This window comes from Pristis pectinata, chromosome 3 (genome assembly GCF_009764475.1).
Source record: "Pristis pectinata isolate sPriPec2 chromosome 3, sPriPec2.1.pri, whole genome shotgun sequence".
Lineage (NCBI taxonomy): Eukaryota > Metazoa > Chordata > Chondrichthyes > Rhinopristiformes > Pristidae > Pristis > Pristis pectinata.
Genome location: NC_067407.1, coordinates 8,275,339 through 8,291,596, shown reverse-complemented (window position 1 = coordinate 8,291,596; position 16,258 = coordinate 8,275,339). Strand labels below are relative to the sequence as shown.

Here is a 16,258-nt window from a genome sequence, read left to right as displayed (position 1 = left end):
CCCCCAGAACACTCTACGCAAAAGGTGCATTTCACTGTGTGTTTCGATGTACATGTGGCTGATAAAGATATCTTATCTAATAAATACAACGACAAGCACAAAACAGTAGAATGGTGCAAAGATTGTAGTGGTATCTGAAATAGTCCAAAAAGAAATGCTAAAGTAACAATAATGGAATAACCGAGAGGGTTTGAGAACATGGCAGCACCACCAGGAAGTGGGTGTGAAGAGGTGATTGGTTCAACAGTGGGGAAGAAGCTGTTCCTGAGTCTGGACGTCTGGGCTTTCAAGCTCCTGTATCTTCTCCCAGAAGGTAGAAGAGAGAACAGGGAATGGCCAGGGTGACGGGCATCCTTGATACCACTAACCTTCCTGAAGCAACGCACCATGCACATTTTGCATGCAGCTCCTCTAATACCTCTAACGATCTCATCTCCACAACCCTGGGGAGCTGAGAATTTCAGAGATTTACCAACCCCTGGGAAGAGAAACAGACTTCCAACAGGCATTATATAGATTTGTTATCAAGATGGAAACGTGGTGAAGGGGGTGCAGAAGCATGGATAGAAAACTGGCTAAATAATTGGAACCGGAGAGAGTACAGGTCCTCCCCAGGTGACGAGCGTCCGACTAATGTACGGCCTGTACGTATGAACGAGTGCGTGGGAGATTGGCGGGATGGATTGCCAGCTGCTGCGGGGCTGCAGGCGTCTTCTGCCGCCTGGGAACTCAGTTTGAGGCAATATCTGAACGATTGAGTAAATACCCTCGTTTAATTATATAATGCCCTTGGTTGGCCTGTGGTTTTAGTTAAATATATTGCCGGGCGGCTGCATTTCCAACTTGTAAATTGTTCGCGTTATGAACGGTTCTTGGGAACAGAACCCTGTTGTAACCTAGGGAGGGCCTGTGTAGTGAAAGGGCTTTTAGTGGAGCCCTGTGTTACAGTGGAGTTTGCCAGGCGCCCATTAGATCCTTGCTGGCTCCCAGGGGAGAAATCCGATTAGTTCCATTCCCCCCCCTCCTTATTTCCTGGCATTTATCCCCTCTCGGTCATGCCCATCAATTGTGCTTGGATTCTACTTGCCACTTAGAACAGACTTCTCGAATGATAAAGATCAACAATCTACCTCATCATGGCCCTTGCACCTTATTGTCTGCCTGCATTGCGCTTTCTCTGTAACTGTAACACTCTATTCTGCATTCTGTTATTGCTTTTCCCTTTGTACTACCTCGATGCACTGATGTTTTGAAATGATCTGTATGGATGGCATGCAAAACTCAGTTGTTCACTGTATCTCGGTACATGTGACAATAATAAACCAATTACCCACACTGATGTGCAGTTTGCAGTAGCCAATTAACTTTGGTGGGTGAGAAGAAACCAGAGCATCCCTATCACAGGGAAAATGTGCAAACTCCACACAGACAGCACCCAGTGTCAGGAATGAACCCAGGTCCCTGGAGCTGTGTGGCTGTACAACTGTGTCACTGGATTTCACTTGCATTGAGCTGGGGCAGAATCAATAGACCAAATGGCTTCCTTTTGTTCTGTGACCATTCTGTGCTTTGTTCATTGAAGCATGATGACCATGTGCAGAACTGTCGAGCAGCCTCTCAGAGCGGGGTCTCCTACCTTCGCAGTAACGCACTCCATCACCCGTGAAGCCTGCTTTGCAGTAGCATCCGAGTTTCCCAGCCACCACGGTGCAGCTGGCATTCTTGTTGCATTCGACGTTCTTGCACTTTGTGTTGGTTTGAGTGTCAGGGCTTGGTGACAGGGAGCACAGATCCAGCAGACTGGACAGCCACACTACAAAGGGTGAGAAAGAAACTTGGATGAAAGGCGCAACACAGAGCTTCAAATAAGATAAGATAAGATATCTTTATTAGTCACGTGTACATCAAAACACACAGTGAAATGCATCTTTTGCGTAGAGTGCACTGGGGGCAGCCCGCAAGTGTCGCCACACTCCTGGCGCCAACATAGCATGCCCTCAACTTCCTAACCCGTACGTCTTTGGAATGTGGGAGGAAACCAGAGCACCCGGAGGAAACCTATGCAGACACGGGGAGAACGTACAAACTCCTGACAGACAGTGGCTGGAACTGAACCCGGGCCGCTGGTGCTGTAATAGCGTTATGCTAACCGCTACACTACCATGTACGGTCATGTACTTTTGTAGAAGAAATAAAGGTGTAGACTATTTTCTATATGGGGAGCAAAATCAGAAATTGGAGGTGAAAAGGGACTTGGGAGTCCTATTGCAGGATTCCCTAAGGGTTAACTTGCAGGTTGAATCGGTAGTAAGGAAGGCAAATACAATCTTAGCATTCATTTCGAGAGCACTAGAAGATAAAAGCAAGGATGTAATGCTGGGGCTCTATAAGGCATCGGTCAGACCATATTTGGAGTATTGTGAGCAGTTTTGGGCAATTATGCTGTCAAGACCCCTCAGTATTTTGAAAACCTCTGTCACATCTCTCAACCCATAAGGAGCAGAACCCACAGGAGCAGAATTAAGCCATTTGGCCCATTGAGTCTGCTCCACCATTTGATCATGGCTGATTTATTTTTCCCTCTCAACCCCATTCTCCCTGTAACCTTTGACATCTTTACTAATCAAGAACGTATCAGTGTCCGCTTTAAATTCCACAGATTCACCACCCTCTGGGTAAAGAAATTCTTTATTCTGAGGCTGTGCCCTCTGGTCCTGGACTCTCCCACTACTGGAAACATCCTCTCCACATCCACTCTATCCAGGCCTTTCAATATTCGGTAGGTTTCAATGAGATTCCCCCCCCTCATCCTTCTAAACTCCATCGAGTACAGGCCCAGAGCCATCAAACACTCTTCATGTGTTAACCCTTTCATTCCTGGGATCATGTACCCTCTCCAACACCAGCACATCCTTCCTTAGACATGGGGCCCAAAACTGCTCACAATACTCCAAATGTGGTCTGACCAGCGCCTTATAAAGCCTCAGCATTACATCCTTGCTTTTATCTTCTAGTCCTCTCGAAATGAATGCTAACATTGCATTTGCCTTCCTTACTACTGATTCAACCTGAAAGTTAACCTTTAGGGAATCCTGCACTAGGACTCCCAAGTCCCTTTTCACCTCCAGTTTCTGAACTCACTCCCCGTTTAGAAAATAGTCTACGACTTTATTTCTTCTGCAGAAGTACATGATCATACACTTCCCTACGTTGTATTCCATCTGCCACCTCCTTGCCCATTCTCTCAACCTGTCCTCTGCAGACTCCCTGCTTTCTCAACACAACCTGCCCCTCCACCTATCTTTGTATCATCCATAGACTTGGCCAGGAAGCCATCAATTCCGTCATCCAGATTATTAACATATAATGTGAATGGTAGCGGACCCAACACCGACCCCTGCAGGACGCCGCTCGTGACCGGCAGCCAGCCAGAAAAGGCCACCTTTTTGTTCCAAGAACAGCAGGGTGACTGGTGCACTCCCAAAACACAACCGAGGTGCAACCGGCATTAATAGCTGCTTTTCTAAGCTTGATGCTCGGCTGACTTTGCGTGGGGTTCTGTATGCAGAATCAAAGCAAGAGGCCAGTTGGCCATCATGGTTGTGCCATCTCTTTGAAAGAATGACAAGATTGTAGAAAGGTAAGCACATGGAAGACTGTTATTTGACCAACTGAGTCCAGGTGCAGCTCTGTGAAAGCTTATTCCCCTTCCCTGTCCTTTACCTCAATCTCTGAGATTTTCTTTCCTTTCCGTATTGATCCAATTCCCTTTTGAAATTCTGCACAGAATTCTCCCCATCGGGTAATGGATCCTCGATGTTAACTCTAGAGGTGTATAAGATGATGAGAGGCATTGATCATGTGGATAGTCGGAGGCTTTTTCCCAGGGCTGAAATAGTTGCCACAAGGGGACACGGGTTTAAGGTGCTGGGGAGTAGGTACAGAGGAGATGTCAGGTTAAGTTTTTTACTCAGTAGGTGGTGAATGTGTGGAATGGGCTGCCAGCAACGGTGGTGGAGGCGGATACAACGGGGTCTTTTAAGAGACTTTTGGATAGGTACATGGAGCTTAGAAAAATAGAGGGCTATGGGTAAGCCTAGTAATTTCTAAGGTAGGCACATGTTTGGCGCAGCTTTGTGGGTCAAAGGGCCTGAATTGTGCTGGAGGTTTTCTACGTTCTACGTTCTATACTGCATAAAAAGGCTGTCTCTTATGTCTCCTTTGTTTTGACTGCGACTCCTCTTAAATCACCATTCTTTGGTTCTTGACCCTTCCATCAACAGGAGCAGTTTCTCATCATCTACTCAGTAGGCACCCCTCGTTATTTTTATTATGAGTATCAGACCTCCACCCCCCACCAAACCTCTCTGCTCCAAGGAGAACAATCCCAGCTTCTTCATTCTAATCTTACAGTTAAGAGCCCACATCCCTGGAGTCATTCCAATCTCCTCTGCACCTTCTCCAAGGCTTTCACATCCTTCCTAAAGGGTGGAGAGCAGAATTCGATGCAGTACTTCAATTGTGGCCCAACCAATGTTTTATAAATTTCACCGTAGTTGTCCATGCTTTTCTCTTAGAATATAAGCATCAAGTATGCTTTTTTAGGAAATTATTAGTCCTTCTGCCCCGCATTTTCTCCTTAGAGCTTGAATAATTTCTTGTTCAATAAGGTTGGATCTTCCTGGGCCTGGCCCACAGACTGTGCGCTCCAGCTGCACTGAACTGGACCGTGTTTAGGAGTGCCCATCCCACTGATCCTTGCATGAGTGCATCAGGCAGAAATGTCCAAATGGCAACTCGACCTCGGGGCCTCTGACGCAAAAACCCCACCCCCCAGAAAGGCCGCTGACAATCTTTTACAGAAGGCAAACCTGGAGATGGGGCGTTATCTGTCTGTCATCAAAACTATGAGGCCTCTTAACAGTTTTAAATGGTTTTTGACATTCGGGGGCACTTAAAAATGATTGATGTAAATACAAAAGAATGATTTACAGGAGTGTAGCGCTTAGTGTAACACTACTACAGCACCAGCGACTCGGGTTCAATTCCCGCCGCTGTCTGTAAGGAGTTTGTACGTTCTCCCCATGTGTCTGCGTGGGTTTCCTCTGGGTGCTCCGGTTTCCTCCTGCATTCCAAAGATGTACGGGTTAGGAAGTTGTGGGCGTGCTATGTTGGTGCTGGAAGCATAGCGACACTTGCGGGCTGCCTCCCAGAAGACTCAAAGCAAAAGGTGCATTTCACTGTGTGTTTTGATGTACATGTGACTAATAAAGATATCTTATCTTATCCATCATAGAACCGTACAACAGAGAAACGGAGCCCTTACAGCCCACCTCAACCATGCTGACCTATCTATGATAACCCCACTTGCCTGCATTAGGCCAGTCTCCCTCCATGCCTTTCCCACCCAAGTACCTGTCCAAATGTCTTTTAAGTGTCGTAATTATTCCTGCCTCCATCACCTCGTCTGGCAGCTCGTTCCAGATAACCACCACCCTCGATGTGAAAAGTTTACCCCTCAGATCTCCCCTCTCACCTTCTCCCCTCTCACCTTAACCCTGTGCCCTCTTATTCTACACTCCCATACCCTGCGGAAAAGACTTATCTATCCAATCTATGCCCCTTCATAATTTTATAAACCACTATAAAGTCACCCCTCAGCCTCCTACGCTCCATTGAGAATAAACCGAGGCTATCCAATCTCTCTTTCTAACTACAACCCTCCATTCCAGGCAACATCAGATGAATAAAGATTGGTATTGGTATTGGTATTGGTTTATTATTGTCACTTGTACCAAGGTACAGTGAAAAACTTGTCTTGCATACTGATCGTACAGATCAATTCATTACACAGTGCAGTTACATTGGGTTAGTACAGAGTGCATTGGGTTAGTACAGAGTGCATTGATGTAGTACAGGTAAAAACAATAACAGTACAGAGTAAAGTGTCACAACTACAGAGAAAGTGTAGTGCAATAATGTGCAAGGTCACAACAAGGTAGGTCGTGAGGTCAGAGTCCATGTCATCGTATAAAGGAAACATTCGATAGTCTTATCACAGTGGGGTAGAAGCTGTCCTTGAGCCTGGTGGTACGTGCCCTCAGTCTCCTGTATCTTCCACCCAATGGAAGAGGAGAGAAGAGAGAACGACCCAGGTGGGTGGGGTCGTTTAAGAATAAAAAGTATTCTGTTTTCTATATTCTGCATTCTGTTATCTTTTTATTACCTGGCTGTGCTGATATATGGCATGATCTGTCTGGATGGCACGCAGACTGAACCTTTTCAGTGTATCTTGGTACATAGAGTTATCCAGCATAGAAACAGGACCTTTGGCCTAACCGGTCCATGCTGACCAAGATGCCCCATCCAAGCCAGTCCCACTTGGCCCATAACCTCCTAAACCTTTCCAATCCATGTACCTGTCCAAATATCTTTTAAAAATTGTTATTGTACCTGTCTCAACCACTTCCTCTGGCAGCTGATTCCACATAGATACCACCCTATGTTTAAAAAAAAGTTGCCCCTCATGTTCCTATTAAATCTTTCCCCTCTCACCTTAAGGCTTTACCCTCTAGTTCTTGATTCCCCAACTCTGGGGAAAAAGGAATGTGCGCATTCACACTATCTATGCCCCTTATGATTTCATACACCTCCATAAGATCACCTCTCAACATCACATTTGACAATAATAAATCAATACTAACACCTTCCTGAGAATCAGCCATGAATCCAAGGCACTACAACACGTTGAAGGTGTTCCAACAACTTTGACTATGAAATTTGTGAAACCTTTAATGCTTGCCGTGAATTGGAGCAATCTAAGAGGTCTCCATTGACCCTGAGTTTACCATATAGATTCAAGAGAGTGAATTAAAATACTGAGAGGAATTAAAATTTGTCATTTGGAAAGACAAATGTGCTTTGAAATCACGAGGAACACCCAGTGTGCAGGCACATTACAGGAAAACAGGAAGAAGGTTTGAACCAGCCAATTCCTTCTCCGTCGATCAGCAATGCTTCATCATGACATCCTTCAATGCCTACTCTTTCCAGAAATAATTTCAATTGTTTGTTCGACCTATTCTTACTGTCTTTGATGTCCTTCGCAGCTAGCACATTCCAACATTCTATTAACCTTTCAGGAACATTTTCTGCTTGTCTTTCCTCTTTATTCATAGATCCCTCATTTTTAGCTTGTCCCCATCAGGGATTTGAACTCTTTGTGACACAAAGTGATGCATTTGGATTAATTTTATGCATTTCTTCTCTAAGCTTGAAAATTTAAACTGAATGAGCTTGAAGTCTTGTTTTAGTTGGAAGGAATCTCTCTTGCTACCAATGCATATAACAAGATATGTCAGAAAGAGACAGCTTTCAATACCTTGAAATGTACCTAGAGGCACGGTAATGTAACGGTTAGTGTAACGCTATTACAGCGCCAGCGACCCGGGTTCAATTCCGGTCTGTAAGCAGTTTGTACGTTCTCCCTGTGTCAGTGTGGGGTTCCTCCGGGTGCTCCGGTTTCCTCCCACATTCCAAAGACGTACGGGTTAGGAAGTTGCGGGCATGCTATGTTGGTGCTGGAAGCGTGGGGACACTTGTGGGCTGTCCCCAGAATACTCTACACAAAGATGCATTTCACTGTGTGTTTCGATGTACTAGTAAAGAAATCTTATCCTTAATGTTTAGGACCAATTTAGTAGCTTTGGAAGTGTAGTCACTGTTGGGAAATAGAAAACATGATTTGCCATGGTGGAGGTGTTTAGCACAAGAGCGAATAGGTTTAAGTTGAAAGTTTGGAGGGGATCTGAGGGGGGTAGTTTTCCTTACAGAGGGTGGCTGAATTGCAGTGCCTGAAGAGGTGGTGGATCCAGATTCTCCCACAACATTTAAGAAGCATCTTGATAAGTATTTCAATCACCACAGTTTAGAAGGCAATGGACCTAATGCAGGTAAATGAGACTAGTGTACTTAGGTACAATGGTCAGCAATGGACAGGGTGGGCTGAAGGGCCTGTTTCTGTGCTGTATGACTCTGTGACTCTTTGACTAATTTGCACACAGCAAGGTCCCATGGACCTGCATCCTGATACTGACAATATAACCTGGTTCTCTAAGGCTGACTGCGAGATAAATATTGGTAAGGACTCTTGGTCTTTCTGGAAATCGTGCCGAGGAAATTTTTGCATCCACATGAATGGGAAGATAAGATAAGATCTTTATGAGTCACATGTACATCGGAACACACAGTGAAATGCATCTTTTTGTGTAGAGTGTTCTGGGGGCAGCTCGCAAGTGTCGCCACACTTCTGGCGCCAACACAGCATGCCCACAACTTCCTAACCTGTACGTCTTTGGAATGTGGGAGGAAACCGGAGCACCCGGAGGAAACCCACGCAGACACGGGGAGAACATACAAGCTCCTTACAGACAGCAGCGGGAATTGAACCCGGGTCGCTGGTGCTGTAATAGCGTTACGCTAACCGCTACGTGTATAGATAGACCTTAAGACAAAGGAGCAGAAGTCGGCCATCTGGCCCATTGAGTCCGCTCCACCATTCCATCATGAGCTGATCCATTCTCCCATTTAGCCCCACTCCCCCGCCTTCTCACCAGAACCTTTGATGCCCTGGCTACTCAGATACCAATCGATCTCTGCCTTAAATACACCCAATGGCTTTGCCCCCACAGTCGCCCGTGGCAACAAATTCCACAGATTCACCTCTCTCTGGCTAAAGAAATTTCTCCGCATCTCTGTTCTGAATGGGCGCCCTTCAATCCTGAAGTCATGCCCTCTCGTACTAGACTCCCCTACCATGGGACCTATGATAGAACCTCATCTTAACACCTCATGCAAAGGTCAGCAACTCTGACAGAGGAGCACCCACTCACTATGACACCAGTGGCCAGCCTCGTTTTTGCATAGGGTTTGAACCTGCAATCCATAAACATAAAGGTAAGATGTTCCCTGCATAAAGGCACCATTTAGGCACTAACAGAGTTAAAGTACATTTCACATATAAGTAGAAAGAGGAACAGCCTGCTCTTGACAATTTCCAAGTAAACAGTTCTTGTGTGCAGTTCTGGTCGCCTTATTACAGGAAGGACGTGGAGGCTTTGAAGAGGGTGCAGAAGAGGTTTACCAGGATGCTGCCTGGATTGGAGGGTATCAGCTATAGGGGAGAGGTTGGACAAACTTGGGTTGTTTTCTCTGGAGCGTCGGAGGCTGAGGGGAGACCTGATAGAAGTTTATAAAATTATGAGAGGAAGAGATAGGGGAGACAGAGTGTTTGTCCCAGGGTAGAAATGTCAAATGCTAAAGGGCATGGCTTTACAGTGAGAGGAGGAAGGTTTAGAGGAGATGTGAGGGGTAGGTTTTTACACAGAGAGTGCTGGGTGCCTGGAATGTGCTGCCAGGGGTGGTGGTGGAGGCAGATACAATTGTGGGGTTTAAGGTGCACATGTGGGGAATGGAGGGATATGGATCATGCACAGGCATACAGGTCTATTTTAATTTGGCATCATGGTCAGTGTGGCCCCATTACCCCTTTTCTTTCCCCTCCCCCATCCTCACGACCTTCCCATCACCCACACCTTCCTCCCTCTGGCTCCTCACCTCCTTCCTCCCTCTGGTTCCCCACCTCCTTCCCTTTATTCCATGGTCCACTGTCCTCTCCTGTCAGATTCCATCTTCTTCAGCCCTTTGCCTCTTCCACATATCACCTCCCAGCTTCTCACATCGTTCCCACTTCCCCCCTTCCCCACCTACCTATGTTTACCTATCACCCTCCAGCTCGTGCTCCTCCCCTTCCCCCCACCCTTTCATTCTGGCTTCTGCCCTCTTTCTTTCTAGTCCTGATGAAGGGTCTCGGCCCGAAACGTCGACTGTTCGTTTCCCTCCATAGATGCTGCCTGACCTGCTGAGTTCCTCCAGCACTTTGTGTGTGTTACCACCGATGATGTTTGCTTTAAGGTTGTTGCCATACTTCTGCCTAAGTTACAGCATGGGATTGCTGGAATCCCCATAGAAAGTCTGTGCCTATAGTGATGTGGTTGGTCTTTAGTTTTTCAGTAGAGGATGGCAGGAAGCCACCTGGTGTTCCATTGGTTGTCTCTGCAGCTCCTGGTTATAGAGTCATAGAGTCATACAGCCCTTCAGCCCAACTCGTTCATGCCGACCATGGTGCCCACCAAGATAGTCCCATTTGCCCACATTTGGCCCAGATCCTTCTAAACTGCTCCTATTCATGTACTTATACAAATGTTTTTTTAAATGTTATTGCACCTGCCTCAACCACCTCCTCTGGCAACTCATTGCATGTCCACACCACCCTCTGTGTGAAGAGGTTGCCCCTCGAGTCCGCGCCAAACGCCAACCACCCACTTAATCCTATACAAGTCCTGTACTGATCCCATTTCTTTTACCGTCCCCACATTCTCATCAACTTCGCACAGTTTCCACTGCTCACCTACACACTAGGATCAATTTACAGTAGCCAGTTAACCTACCAACCTGCATGGCTTTGGGATGTGGGAGGAAACCGGAGCACCCAGAGGAAACCCACATGGTCACAGGGAGAACGTGCTAACTCCACACAGACAGCATCGGAGGTCAGGATTGAACCCGGGTCTCTGGCACTTTGAGGCAGGAGCTCTACTAGCTGTGCCACTGTGCTGCCCAAACCCAAATGCTTTATCATAACATACATCCAACCCCAACTTGAGTCCAACATAACTACTAGGTTCTGTTGGACTCAGATCAGGTCACCAGGTTGAAGGAGCGGGGTCCCCAGAGAGAGGTCTGGATCACACTGACCAAAGAGAATCTACACTAAGAAAGAGGTAGAATTAACGAATCACCCTTTTTTGCCCATAAAGATTTTGCACTTGTCAGATCCGGTAATTTTCAAATCCGCAGGTTCGTTCAGGAGTCCAAGAGTGAGTTGAAAACAACTTGGTGCTTCATGAAGTTTTACTGGAAAAGTTTAAAACAAAGAAACATGGAGCACATGGCACTAGCTTTACTACTAGGAGATGAGCTGAGACAAAAGGAACTAAAGGTGAGCTAGGGCTGGTGGGGGGAAGCGAGCAAGAGAGAGATTAACAAAAAACGACACCTTTTATACCTGAGATAAGAGGTACTCCTCAGCTAACAATAGTCCAATCAGAAAACCTATTAGATACCTGTGGCAGAACCAACCAATGAGAAAACACATATTCACCTGATGGATGAACCAATAAGCTAGGAAGTGGCCATTCCTTGTGCAGTCACTTGAGTATAGCATTAAACACTGTACATGTTTAAAAAACTACTTAAAACAATTGAATCCAACACGCTCAATGAATTATTTTTACCTGAAGCAGTCAGTATTGCAAAGAAGGAAAATCTAATTTGTCAAATTAGTGAATCTAATCTTATAAATTGTGGGTTGAAACCTAAAATTAGGGGCATAGATAGGGTGAATGTGCATAGTCTTTTCCCCAGGAATGAGGAATCAAGAACCAGAGGACGTAGGTTTAAGATGAGAGGGGAAAGATTTAATAGGAGCTTGAGCAGCAACTTTTTCACACAAAGGGTGGAATATAAGTGGATTGAGCTGCCAGAGGAAGTGGTTGAGGCAGGTACAGTAACAACTTTTAAAAGACAATTGGACAGGTACACGGATAGGAAAGGTTCAGAAGATTATGGGCCAAATGCTGGCAAATGGGATTAGCTTGGATGGGCATCTTGGTCAGCATGAACCAGTTGGGCTGAAGGGCCTTTTTGCATGCTCTATGACTCTGTTAGAGACCTGAACCTATAAAGGAGTCATTGTGTCAGATGCTTCCACAAGCACTAAGAAATAACAGGCAGATAGTTTGTTTCTTGATTCCTGTTTTTCTCCAATTACAGTTATTCAGTGTCATTGGTTAGTGGATAAATGTTGGCCATGTCATCCTATCAGAAAGGCAGCACCCCTGACCGTGCTGCCCTCTCTCAGCATTGCCCTGACCACAAAACATAACAAATAAAGTAACAACTCACACATTTTCATAATACCCATAAAATGCTGCACATAATGAAATGTTTTTTGCAGACATATAGACAAAGTAACTTAGCCGTAGAAATGATAAAGCTACCAGTAAATTACTTTATCATTTGATGTTTAGTTCTGGCAGTCTTACCGTGGCCCTCACGGACATCTGAGTCACCAGGGAGGGACGGTTGCTCTAATCACTACAACATCGTAAACATGACAGCAGGATTTCCTGCAACCCTGTTTTCCAGCAAAACTGTTAAGCCACATTCCAGATTGTCCTGGTGACTTTAATAAAGTCATAAAATCAGATAGTACAGATGGGGGTGGGGGGAAGAAATTGACCCACTGTAGCTGTGTTTCGAGTGGTGAGCCAATTAATTGTGCCGTTCCTTCATAGCATTGCAATTTTTGTTTTCAACTATATTTCCAAATCCAATCTGAAAGTGACTGTTGAATCTGATCCCACAGACACTGCCTTTGAGATCACAATTCACTGTGTGAAATATAACAATTTTCTTCTCATCTTCCCTCTGAATATTTGCCCAATTATCTTAAATCTGTGGTGCCTAATTCCTGACACTCCAGCAGCCTCCTTTCTTGCATTATTAAAAATGCTTCTAACTTACAACATCATTAAAACTATGTTTTAATTTTTTTCCTGTAGAGAACAACCCCAGCTGCTTAAAGCAGTGATTGTAGATTATCCTCCCCTTGGAACTCTGTTTTTCTGTATCGCTTCTTTACATGGGAATTATGAAATCTTACATTGCAACAGGGACTACACATCAAAGTTTCTTCAATGGAAGTAAAATGCTCAGAGGCTTTCAAAAAAAGAACATAAAAGGCATTAAATAAATTTGAAATAAAAACAGAAAATGCTGGAAATACTCAGCAGGTCAAGCTGCATCTGCAGCTAAGTAAATCTAAGTCTTCCCTTTCTTTTAAAGTAACAATGTGCAGCTAAGATTCATATTAAATCCGTAACAGCATACATTGCTAAAAAGTAGTGACTGCCCATCAGAGACTTTCGTCGACATTTTCTGAACACTGCTAAGCACAGCAAAAAGAAATAACCCTCATGAATAAAAACAGGCAAAGGTTTTAAGAAGCAGTGATCTTGAGAACAAAATCTGAACTTGCATAGATCTTGCCACAGAGTAAAATAGCCAAAGACACTTCTTCATGTGGGGTATTACAAAGCGAAAGCTTAGCTCCATGCTACATCAGAGGATAGAATGGGCAAAAGCTTGGTTGAAAACGTTGGTGATAAGCGGCTTCTTAAAGGGTGGAGGTAGGGAGGTTTGGAGAATAAATTTTGGAAACTAGGGCATCATGACTCTGAACAATGAGGGGGTGACTGACCCCCTGTACAACAGCATGCCATGCATGAAGAACGCTTCTCGTCCATCAACCTTATCTCATGATTCTCTTGCCTGAGGTCTGCCCTGCTTATTAAAGGCAGTTGGCAGAACCACAACATGGGGTTAAGCTCTCTGTTGTCTCACTTACCACACAGTAAGATGAATTTCATGGAGCCCGCAGCTAACGACCAGCCCTGCAATCGGAGTCGGGATGTGCAGCGACCGTTCTCCTGCTCTGAGGCAGCACCAGTTTCCTGACAAACTTTTTTCCTGCCTCTGAGCTAAGGATCTGAGATCATCACATCCTGTCCGGAGTCAGGAATCCCCAACAATCAAAGCAGACTAAAGGGCCTTACTTCTCTGCCCAAAGATTCTCATAGTGGAGAGGTGAAAACAAAATGACCTGTTATAGAGGGAAGGAATAAAACTAACATTTAAAGATAAGGTTAAAAGTGGAATTGAATCTAAAGGTTACAACAGTTAGTACTGAAGTCTATATTTGTTGCCGTAAGCTACCTGAAGCAAAACTGTGTCAAAATATATCGTTAACACTGGCAAATCCTAGACCAATATACCCTGGTAAAGGCGATATAATACATGTCCAATTAAAAGGATTGCTGCAGCCCCTCTGTAAATGCACACACAATCCATGGAAACCACATTAAAAATTAATGCATTACTGGGGAATCAATGTAGCCATAAAGACACTCCTGGGGATGCCCAGTAAATCTTTACATACTCCGGAGACCATCAGTAAACGTTCACACACTCTTAAGGCCCCCAGTAAATGTTCACATACTCCTGGGGTACTTCAATAAATGTTCGCACACTCCTGGGGTATCCCAGTAAACCTTCACACGTCCCTGGAGACATCCCCATAGAAATTCACACTCTCCTGCTCAGGTCAGTCAGTTAATACTTACATACTACTGGTGAACCTATGAAACAGCTGATCGAGACTGGCTCCCAGGTGTGCAATGCCTCGATTTAAAAATACTTATCTTTGTTTAAAAATGCCTGCCCATCTTTCAATCTACTCAAAGTCAAAGTCGAGTTTATTGTCACGTGCACAAGTCCATGTGTGCACAGGTGCAATGTAAAACTTACTTGCAGCAGCATCACAGGCACATGGCATCAGATGCAAACTTATACAAGAAAGAACACAATTAGAACAGAAAAACACAAAGTCCTTTACAAAGTGGTCACAGTGTTGCAATACTGGGGTAGTGGTTGGTTCAGGAACCGAATGGTTGAAGGGAAGAAGCTGTTCTTGAATCCGGTGGTGTGGGATTTCAGGCTTCTGTACCTCCTGCTTGATGGTAACTGCGAGAAGAAGGCCTGGCCCGGATGATGGGGATCTTTGATGATGGATGTTGCCTGTCTGAGGCAGAACCTCCTGTAGATACTACCGATGGTGGGGAGGGATGTGCCCGTGATGTATTGGGCCGAGCCCACTACTCTCTGCAGCTTCTTACATACCTGCACATTCGAATTGCTGTACCAGACCATGACATAACTAATCAGGATACAGCCATCTGGCCTGTGTTCCCCACCATCAGTAGATCAATGTGGGAGCTGGAGTGTGATGGAAAACTCTCCACTTGCCTGGGTGAGTGCAGCTTCAACAACACTCAAGAAGCTCGACACCATACAGGACACAGCAGCCCGCTTGATAGGCACCCCATCCACAACCGTTCACTCACTCCACCACCAATGCACAGCAGTAGCAGATTGTACCATCTACAGGATGCACTGCAGCAACTCACCAAGGCTCCTCAGACAACACCTTCCAAACCCACCATCTCAACCAGCTGGAAGGACAAGCCAGAAAAATATTGGAACACCACCACCTGGAAGTTGCCCTCCAAGCCACACACCTTCCTGACTTGGAAATCTATCACTGTTCCTTCACCGTCGCTAGGTCGAAATCCTAGAACTCCCTCCCCAACAGCGTTGTGGGTACACCCACACCTCAAGGGCTGCAGCCGTTCAAGAAGGCAGATCACCACCACCTTCTCAAGGGCAACTAAGGATAGGTAATTAAATGCTGGCTCAGCCTACAAAGCCCACATCCCTTGAATGAATCATAACTAAGAGGATCACAGTGTCCTGGACCCCAGTGGGAAGATTGGTGACTGATATTCCAGCTGAAAGAGATGGATTCATCCTCTGGTTGTAGGAACCTCTCACTTGGTTGCCAGCTCATCACTCAATGCAACAGGTACATGGCTAGGAAAGGTTTAGAAGGTAAGGTAAGACAAGATAAGATATCTTTATTAGTCACATTCACATCAAAACACACAGTGAAATTCATCTTTGGCGTAGAGTGTTCTGCGGGCAGCCCACAAGTGTCGCCACGCTTCTGGCGCCAACGTAGCATGCCCACAACTTCCTAACCCGTACATCTTTGGAACACGGGATGAAACCCACACAGACACGGGGAGAACGTACAAACTCCTTACAGACAGTGGCCGGAATTGAACCCAGGACACTGGCGCTGTAATAGTGTTACGCTAACCACTACACTACCGTGCCTGTCCAAACTACTGGGCCAAACGCTGGCAAATGGGAGTAGCTTGGAAGGAGCATCTTGGTCAGCATGGACTAGCTGGGCCGAAGAGCCTTGTTCCGTGCTATATAACTCTATATCTCTATATCCATATCCAACTCATACAATGGCTCATCACACAGAGCCTCTGTCTCGTGTGGCACCAAACCAGAAGAGATAATTAACAGTCTTGCCAACCTTCCATGGACAGTTAGTGAAGACACGAGAGACTGCAGATGCTGGAATCTGGAGCAACACACCAGATGCTGGAGGAACTCAGCGGGTCAGGCAGCATCTGTGGAGGGAAATGGACGGTTGACATTTCGGGTC

General features: G+C 45.5%; 1 protein-coding gene across 13 annotated transcripts in view; it reads right to left on the bottom strand.

Moving 5' to 3' along the window:
• The window catches only part of adgrl4 (adhesion G protein-coupled receptor L4), a 196,090-nt gene extending 182,485 nt beyond the window's left edge, over positions 1–13,605 (bottom strand). For all 13 annotated transcript variants that reach the window (XM_052012519.1, XM_052012527.1, XM_052012530.1 and 10 more), the window contains exons 1-2: positions 13,529–13,605; positions 1,637–1,813 (exon numbers count right to left, since the gene is read on the bottom strand). In XM_052012519.1, coding sequence (XP_051868479.1) covers positions 1,637–1,813; positions 13,529–13,550 — 199 coding nt within the window. In that variant the 5' untranslated portion in view covers positions 13,551–13,605. The remainder of the gene's footprint in view (positions 1–1,636; positions 1,814–13,528) is intronic.
• Positions 13,606–16,258: the final 2,653 nt, after the last annotated feature.